We start from the raw sequence: 9,584 nt of genomic DNA on the forward strand, positions 1-9,584 counted from the left end.
AGGCAAATGTACTTATTTATTCATTTATTTATCAGGGACAGTGCAAATTCATCAACATTTTCAATTTCCACATCAATGTGCCAGAGTTAGCTAATGAGCTCAGTCCCTAACCTGAAATGTCTTGGGACTACAGTCAATGTTAAGGAAATCATTAAGACGATAACTTCATTGCATAGGTGTAATAAACACAAAACTAAATATATATATTTATTCATTTACTTCTAATTTCTGTCTACATTTGATCAATTACATTATTACAAATTACAAGTTCTATTGGAAAAACATGCTAAGCATCTAATGCAGAAAAATGAGCCATGTACCCCATTCAGGAGTTAGCGTTGTGCAGCAGGGCTCAGCTCCTCACGGTCCTCCAGGGCAGAGGTCTGCTGGTTTTCCACCCTCCCTTTACCTGGGAGTCAGGTGTGGAGACAGTCTGGCCAATCAGCAGCACTAATTACACCAGAGAAGAGAAAACCAGGGCTGGGTTTGGATTGAGTAACGTGAGCCGCCGGGCCCTGCTGCGTACACTGTGAAAGTGTTTCTCCAATCCCGTCCTCCGGTGAGTGTGCGTCGGCTACAACAAAAACCTGGTAAGTGGGTCCCGAGGACTGGAGCGGAGAAACACCCTGAGGTGGTCGACGTGCGCTTCCTGGGGAACACGGCACTAATCTGACTGACGATAAGGATTAAGCTGCCGGGATTAAGATGAAATCGGAGAAGAGAAATGTGGACCGGGGTGCGGAGCGCGGGGGTCTCGCCGCCTCACTGCCGGCTCTCACGCAGAGCGTAGACCAGGCCGTGACTGCCGTAGGCGTCGTAGTTCTCGAGCATGGGGAGTTTGAGGCTGTCGGGCTGGTAGGCGGTGGTGCTGTAGACGAAGGCCTCCAGGCCCGTCCCGGGGGCCGGTCCGTCTGGCTCCGTCCAGTCCCCGGCCACCAGCCTCACCGCCGTGCGCTGGTACATGCTGGGGCAGTTCTCGAAGTCGTCCAGGAAGGCCAGCATCTTGGCGTCCACGCGGTACACCTCCCCCCTGACCCGGCGGCCGGTGCCGGGAACGTTGAGCAGGAAGGGAATGTTGTACTTCCCGGCGATCACCAGCGGGAACGCCTCCGCGGTCTGCGCGCTGCCGCAGAATTCCGCCTTCCCGTTCGCCGCGTCCATCATCCGAAAGTGGTTGGGCTGGCCTCTCTTCAGAGTCCCGTACACAAAGATGCGCGTCATGGAACCCAGGGGAGTCAGGGCGCTCTGTTAAGGGAACAAGGGCAACGTGTGAGTCATGTTCCCTCCACAGCAGGTCATCGCAGAGTCGCTTCAGTGCCTAACTGTCAAATAACACAGCTCTTCTGAGGTTTCAAAAATAACTTGGACCAAAAAAAGAATAAATTGTCATTGTGTGCAGATCGGTATGTACATCTTTGCAGTTCTGCACACTCCCATTATGTCGACTGTAGGTGCCATTTTGTTTTTGAACTTGATGGCTGTAGGCCAATGTTGTTGTAATTTTAAAGTAGCAGAATCATTTCTCCATTGTGAGAAATGTGAGGCGAGTTTGTTCCATGCAGTGAATTGTATCTTAAAAGCTAAGTACAGGATCTTAACTACAGCGTTCCCTATGGGAAGTCCTGGTGTGAGGGATTCTTGAGAAAAGAATGATTCACAAATTAAAAGCCAAGGCACAGTAGGCAACAGTAGTCATTTAGCTGGCTAAAGTTAGGAAAGAGCAAGATGATTTCAATTTTTGTAGCCCTTGCAATTTTCTGTTTAGCTCACTAAAAGACAGTGCCCCATAGATAACACAGGTCTGACATGGATGAAAACTTATCACGTCGAAGTCACCAACTGTAGGAACCCCCCAAAAAAACAGAAGTATCTGAGAGGCGAAGGAAATGCGTGTAGTCTTACCAGACGCTACTGGAGCAGGGTTAATTAAAGGTGTTGTCCTTCATCGGAACTCCAAAAGGTAAATATAACCGCTCCTCTGTTCTAAACGCGCAACAAAAATAACTGCAAATGTCCGCCAATAGTGTTTCTCCTCTATACACCCAGGGTTTACAGGCTAAACAAGGACAAGAATGGCCCTGCTCTGTGTCTAACAAACCAGGTTAACCGGCACAGCTGGATGCTGACTCACAGCTGTGGTTTATTTCTAAATGGTGTTTCAAGATCTCTATTCAGCAACCAAGTGTACTGCACCACCAATGACACCAAACTATTTCCCACAACATGAGCTATCTAAAAGACACTAAACACTGTATGTGGGGAAAACCCATGATATATACAGTACTATTTCAAATGAAAACAGTTCTGGGAGCATTCCACTGAGGTGGCAGAATCGTGCAGACAGCACAATGATGGGAGCAATAGTATTGACGAGCACTGTCTTTTCATCAAACCTTGCTGACCCCGTGTCAACATGGTCAACACAGCCCGTTTCCTTCTGGGGGGTCTGCAGATGTAAAACGGCCTACACCCTGTGCTTTGGCGTACGATGCTGCACTGTGGTGTTTGTGAGAAAGCCTATTTTAAAAAAAGCTAGAGGTTCTATTACATGCGTGTTGGTGCAACTTACTTTATTATAATTGACTCTGCTTCATTGTGAAGTGTTTGTTATGAATGTACAATATTTGAATATTTGATTTGAACATCCTAACCTATACCTTTCAGCTTCTCAGAAATGGTGTACAATCTGATAAACAATAACGTTACAAACTGGAAGTTTTCGCAGTGCCGGTTTTGTTGGTCTTTTTGTTTTCCTTACAGCTCTGAACTATACTGTATATCCAAAGACGTTTAGCAGGTTGGACTGCTCGGCGTATTAACAGGGTTTGTCTGTGAATGGGCATGTGTGCTCAGAAAACCTACCCTGCATGAGTTGGTAATTTAATTATACATGTTTCTTTGAGTAGGGACATCATTACTGCCAGTTTACACCAGGCTCCTGTAGCTGATGTTCTGCACACAGAGATTATAGCTATTGCCAGTTTACCCCAGGCCTGTTAAAATTGCATAGACACGTAGAGACGTGTTCACTGAAACACTATAGCTGAGTGGGCCTAAGGAGGTAACGTTAGTATTGTTGAGTCAGAAAAGATGGGATGGGATGGAAATTTTGCCCATGCATTTACAAAGGCTTACCAGTAGGGCGGCAGCCTTTATCCACGTCCGTACTCCCATTTGCTGAGGTCAGCCCTGTGTGTGGAGAAGGGTGCAGCATTACTGTCTCGAGTGTGGACAGACTGGGCCAAGGGTATGAGGGGGATGTGGCTGGGTTGGCGCTAAGACATTACATTACCGCAGGGTGTGGCTGGGTTGGACCTAAGACACTACATTACCGCACGGTGTGGCTGGGTTGGAGCAAAGACATTACATTACCGCAGGGTGTGGCTGGGTTGGAGCTAAGACATTACATTACCGCAGAGTGTGGCTGGGTTGGAGCTAAGACATTACATTACCGCAGGGTGTGGCTGGGTTGGAGCTAAGACATTACATTACCGCAGGGTGTGGCTGGGTTGGAGCTAAGACATTACATTACCGCACGTTGTGGCTGGGTTGGCGGTAAGTCATTATATTACCGCGAGGTGTAGTTGGTTAGTGGTAATACTGTGGAACCGTGACGATGCATGTCCAAAATCATGTTAATATGCATTATGCGGTCATATGCAGGACTCCTTCCTTGCGTTATTGCTCTTCTGTATAATGGCATGATGTTCTATGTATGACCTGCTTTCGGTATTCATGTTATACATATAACATACAAACCACTCATTTCCTTTCAGGGTTCAATGCCAATAGAAAACATTTGCTTTTGCAATGATGTTTGTTTAAAAAAATAAAAAATGAAAAAACTCAAATGTGACCTCCCTCTTGTCAATAATTAAAGTGAAATTAAGTAAACTCTCCAAAAAATTGAAAGAGCTTGACACAACTGATGTGTCCATCACGTAGCTGTAATTTCATGTGCAATTGTGGATTATTATTATTCCAAGAATGCATAAATTAATCTGTTGCATTTATATAGCGCTTTTCTCACACTCAAAGTGCTTTACAGTGATGAGGAAGAAACTTGCCTCAACCACCCACCTGATGCAACGGCAGCCATTTTGTGCCAGAACACTCGCCAGCAATTTTTCTTTAGGCAACTAAATCAGGGGATGATTAGGTGGCAGGTTGAGGGAGGAATGGAATGGCTAATTGAGGTTTTTTGGATGCTAGTGTGATGACTCGCCAGTTCAGAAACTCCAGGGTGGAATAATATATTCCCCGCTCTGTGTGATGGGGATTGTGGGTATTTTGTCCTGCAGTTGCCCGGAATCCCAGCCAGGGGGCGCCCTTTTCATCAGAGCCTCACGACCGTTTTTCCCTCTGCATGATCCTTGAGAGCTGCTAACATTACTGCCATTTAGCAGACATTACGTCTAGCTGACGCTTTTATCCAAAGCGACTTACAGTTGATTGGACTAAGCCGAGGCCAGCCAATGAGGGGTTGAGGACCTCACTCAAGGGCCCCAACAGCTGTGCGGATCTTATCGTGGCTACACCGGGGCTTGAACCACCGACCTTCTGGGTCCCGGTCGTGTTGATGCCGGTCAGGTTGGGTACCTTGCTCACAGGTACAGTGGTAGTTGTACCTGTTAATGAAACCAGCAATCCTTCAGCATGCACGCCCTGTTCTCCTCCCCACTGCGCCCCGCTGGGTCTTCAGGGCCCAGTTCCCACAGTGTGGTTCAGCTGCTGGTGCGTTCACACCTGCAGAGACGGCGCTCATCTCCCTGCCGTGGTGAACAGCGCTTCACCAGGACGCTGCATGTCCATGCACGCTCGTTCAGTGCGCTTCAAACGCAGGCACTGCACTGCACGCGTACCCTCTTCCAGGCGCTTTGAAGGGTGCAGTTACTGGCCCGATTCTCTGGCCAAAGTTTCCCCCCGCACGGCTGTAGGAAGCAGGTGAAAAAATAAAAGCGCGCTGACCTTTGAACCCCGCAGTGGACCCCGCCGACTGATGTGTGTCCTGGGGTCACTCTTAACTTTCAAGATGGGGGTGTGCGTGGAGAGGGGGGCCCCTAAGGGACCGCTGCCCCGGGCTCTTTGATGCTGTCCTTCTGAGGCAGCAGAGACCAGGGGCTTCCTGCTTGGAGTGTGACCCCCCCCCCCCCTCCTGCAGGCACTTCACAAGGCTTCCTTGCCCAAACACCTTTCTTACATTAACTACAGAGGCACTGCCGGGAGCCAGCGCCCGAACCCGGCCCAGTGACCCCTCTCTCCCAAACTGCGAAATATTCCCGTGCGAAAACAAACACTGTAACGTGACACTCCTATTATCTCCCATCCAGGGTCCAGCCAGGCGGCTGGGAGACACCTGCTTTCCCCCGGAGACGCCAATCTTCCTCACACTCGCATTCTTCAAAAGGCTACACTTTTCTTTTTTTTTGGTTTTTGTGAGGTCTTCACTTGGTTGCAAATGGTAAATGGTCCGCATTTGTTTCACGCCTTCATCAAAAAAGCTGTGTGGCTGATGCTTCTCATTCACCCATTCTCTCTCTCTCTCACACACACACACACACACATAACGGAGACTGGCTGTGACTGGATGTGGAAGCAGTTAAACAAGATGCCAGTGGAGCAGCCAGACAGGTCTTAGACACACCTGCACGACTGCCTGCAGCGGTCGTGGCTGGGTTAAAATTAAAGTAGTCTCTGACTTGTGTGCCACTGGATGTGGTCCATGTCTTCTACATTCACATTTCTATGTACTTCTGTTAGGGATCCCCCCCCAGTGCACATTTTATCAGAAATGGCTATGGAAAAAAATATAACACCAATCAAATTAAAGACTGAGGTGAATCAACGGGCTCATAATCGTTTGGACACCTAACCGCTATAAAATTAACCAGAAGATAATTAAAAACAAATGATAACGTGCAAAACCTGTATTGTCTTCGTGGGTTTAAGGAGAAATGTCAGCTAAGTGTAAGGATATCGTTAGTAAGCGTATTTATCGGTCTGGCTTCGGTGATAACCTAAACTAATGTGTACGTTAACGTGTGTACGAATCTAATGTTGAGATGTGGGAAGGTGAGCTTACCTCTGCCGAAAGAAAATCTTCCCAAGGCGGGCCAACCGTCACCGTTAATTGTTGTTGAATATATATTTTTAATTAAAAGGTTCGGTTCGATGTCATTTGGTTTAATTGAAAGTTGAAACACAAAAGTAAAGCGGGGGGAAAGATACCGGAACCGTTTCTCCGTGACGTCGTCTTCCATCGCCCCTCTGACCTCACTGCCTTTTTACCTTGAGGCAGACTCCACCCTGCGGCCGAGTACATGAGGTGTGCTGATGGACGTGTAGTGGCTATTCTAAGGTGCTACACCATCCATAATAATGACAATCACGGGTATTAAACATTAAGGAGTTTGCAATAAACAACGCTACTTCTTTTTATTTTAGCCTGCAGATGACAACATCTAATAACTCAATATATCCAACACTGCTAATTCTCGGTTAAGACTCTGGACATGACACTTTTACATACGTTTGTGCCAACCTAGTGATTTTAATTACCAGGCATCACTCACTATAACTAAAGAACTCAATTTGAACTAGAATGCACGCGCTTAATCCTACAGATCTTGTGATGCATCTATGCATGCGTTTTATGGTTCCACCCGCGCCAAATTCATCGGAGTGTCCGCCCCAGTCATATTATATTATCTGGAAAACCTTTCCACGTATTGAAAACTACTTGAAAGCAACAAAATACTTTCTTGATTTCGGCAGACATTGAACACATTCTAATGTTCTATAGTCTACAGTAATGCTGTAGACACGGATGCTGTGGGCTCAGTCTCATTTAATAAAGACGTTAAAGATCATAGCTAATACAGTTTGAGATATTATGTTTTTACACAAGCCGTGTCATGTAACGTTAAACCAATCACGTAAAAGACATTTTGTAAAGTACCTAATTTCCGGTACGAAAAACGTTTTCTCCCAATTTAAATGATAGATATCGCTATACATCTATGTAAACCTTAATATTTTGTTTTTCGCAAAGACTAATGACTTGCGGATTACACTGTAAAGTGTACAAGTATTAAATATTCGCGATTAATGGGAAAATCTCATCTTACCTTTAGCTATTTGAACTTTAGAACAGCTAAACAATTGCAGTCTGTCCAATGTGTGGCATGAGTTTGCACTAGCTAGATAGATAAAAGAGTCCAGTCATGTGAAGATGCCAGCAAATTAAATTTGACGTTTGCAATTTTGATCACTAGGGGATAGGCTAAATTACTGCTGACACGTTGCATAATAGCGTGTGCTCGTTCATCTTTGCCCGTTCCCTTTAACCGAAAACTAATGTTAACGTTCGTCAAAACTGTAACGTAAATGAATTACGTATTTTACTCGATTCATTATCATACTGCAAAGTCGATTCACCAAAAAGCAAAGGGTTGCCAGTCGCCAGTAGGCTACATAGGTAATAAAATGCAACGGGACTTTTTCATTTGTTTGGTTACGTTAGTTACCCAGGCAACTTCGGTAGATTGGGAGTGCTGCCTCCTTGTTTATTGTAGGTAGCTATTGAAACCATACTTATCATTTTATATTTGCATTTTCGTTTCCATGTTGTTTACCTTAATAAACAGGGGTTTACACGTTTCTGAAGATTCTGTCCGGTTCCCTAAAAACGAGTGGTTTATACTTCCTCCTTTCAGCCATATGGGAAGTCGCAAGTGACAAAAAGATTGCGCGAAATGGTTTACTGACCTTGCCGGAGGACATATAGCGATTCCGAAAACTACCCCCATAACCAATGCTAGACAGTGAAAGTTATGTTGACAAATCATTGTTTTGTGTTCACGAACATTCCAAATGACAAAAACGTTAAGCGCATAGTCTATTTCAGCGAAACGAATTTCAGAAAGGGCTCATTTTTACCTTTATTTTTCTTCAATAATGTAAAGTACAATACAAAGATGAAGAGCACACATCTGCGCGATGCAGTTATTGAACATTCAGACAGTCGTCTTCCTCTGCTGCTGTTCGAGTTTGCGTCGAAGCATGTTGTAGTTCTCCTTCGTCCCCGGTGCGTTATGTTATGCGATAGTTTACCCCATCGGTGGTAGAGAACAGCTGAAGCGGCAGGACGTTTGGAGTTAAGAGTTAGTTTGAGTACGTTTTACTACGAATACAACCACTTCAATTCATCATTCGCCAATCTTGCCGAAATGTATATATATTGGGTGGACAAGAGACAGAATATCATCAGAATATCATTGGTCAACAAATCAAAATGGAAAATATTTAACCATGCCAGCCTTTATATTTTAAGTTTGAGCATCAACTCTGTCATGTTGCCAACAAAACCTTCTCCAATCAAACAAATTAAATATGGTCTTCACGTAATTCAAATATTTATTTCTGGTCAATATTAGTTTTTGATGCCTCAATTACCCGCTCAAATCTTTTCCTAAATGTCACATTTAATTTATTTCACTGCGGTTATTGAGTAAACACGATGTCCCATTCATTTGACACACAGTGCAAATACGGACTGCAGTGTATGTATTTTTTTGGTAATTACTTGGACAGTGGTATAATGTCTTTTGGCTATGTACTCAAGGAGATAAGATTTTAAATGTAATGAATACCCTCAAATTAAACGTGACAGTAACCTCATATGCATTATTGCAAAGGAATAATCAGAAACAGCTGCGAAGACAACTGTCCACTTACTTTTGGTCTACTAAAAGGCTGAGACTTTATATGAAAATAGATGTTATTCCTACATGGATTGCCAGAAATGGATGTAAATACCATCGAGTTAAAGTTACACTTTAACACTTCAACATCATATTCATGGTTTCATTTCAAATCCAATGTGCGGGAGACAGAGCCAAAAGAAAAGAAACTGACCCACTCTAAACTGTTTACGGACTGCACTGTATTTCGAATTTTTACATTTTGAATAACAGATTACATGAGTGATGCCAATGTTTTCCTTAATTTTCAAGTAATAAAGTCATCAAAGCATCATAGAGCTTTTTCATCATGAATTTCTCCACCGTATTTCTAATAATTTTGAAATACAGAGGTTTCAATTATTGTCTTCATATTCATTATATGCATCTTATTCTGCATCCATTTCACCAATAAAACGTCATTTTAATTTTTTTTACCATTTTCTCAATATTTGGAAATAAGTCTAGAGTCTTAAGTATATTTCTCATTTCCCCCAAAAAAACGTTATTTCACCATAAATGTCTCAAAATACACAGGTTTAAATTTATTTATTCATATCCATCATATGCATTTATTGGACCATTTTCTCAGTTTTTTGACATAAGACTATAGTCTCATGCATTTTTCTGATTTCCAAAAACAAAACCAGGTTTTTTCACCATAAATGTCTCAAAATACATAGGTTTCAATTTATTTCTTCATATTCATCATATGCATCATATTCTGCATCCATTTCACGAATAAAACCTTTTAATAATTTTTTTTACCATTTTCTCAGTTTTTAGACATAAGACTATAGTCTTAAATATTTACAAAATTCCCCCCCAAAAAGTGTTTTTTCA

General features: G+C 43.5%; 1 protein-coding gene across 7 annotated transcripts; it reads right to left on the bottom strand.

Annotated features, from left to right (window-relative positions):
* Window positions 1-9: 9 nt before the first annotated feature.
* LOC133116363 (gamma-glutamylaminecyclotransferase-like) lies at window positions 10-7,738 on the bottom strand. 7 transcript variants are annotated; one of them, XM_061225826.1, is made up of 3 exons: window positions 7,635-7,738; window positions 3,136-3,189; window positions 10-1,245 (listed from the first exon to the last, which is right to left on the bottom strand). In XM_061225826.1, exons 2-3 carry the CDS (start codon window positions 3,172-3,174, stop codon window positions 763-765), a joined length of 522 nt encoding a protein of 173 aa, XP_061081810.1. In that variant the 5' UTR covers window positions 3,175-3,189; window positions 7,635-7,738; the 3' UTR covers window positions 10-762. The 7 variants fall into 7 exon arrangements, with proteins under 7 accessions (XP_061081810.1, XP_061081812.1, XP_061081811.1 ...); XM_061225828.1 differs by lacking the exon at window positions 7,635-7,738 and adding an exon at window positions 7,128-7,619; XM_061225827.1 differs by lacking the exon at window positions 7,635-7,738 and adding an exon at window positions 6,083-7,089.
* Window positions 7,739-9,584: the final 1,846 nt, after the last annotated feature.

The sequence above is a fragment of the Conger conger genome, chromosome 17 (genome assembly GCF_963514075.1).
Source record: "Conger conger chromosome 17, fConCon1.1, whole genome shotgun sequence".
NCBI lineage: Eukaryota > Metazoa > Chordata > Actinopteri > Anguilliformes > Congridae > Conger > Conger conger.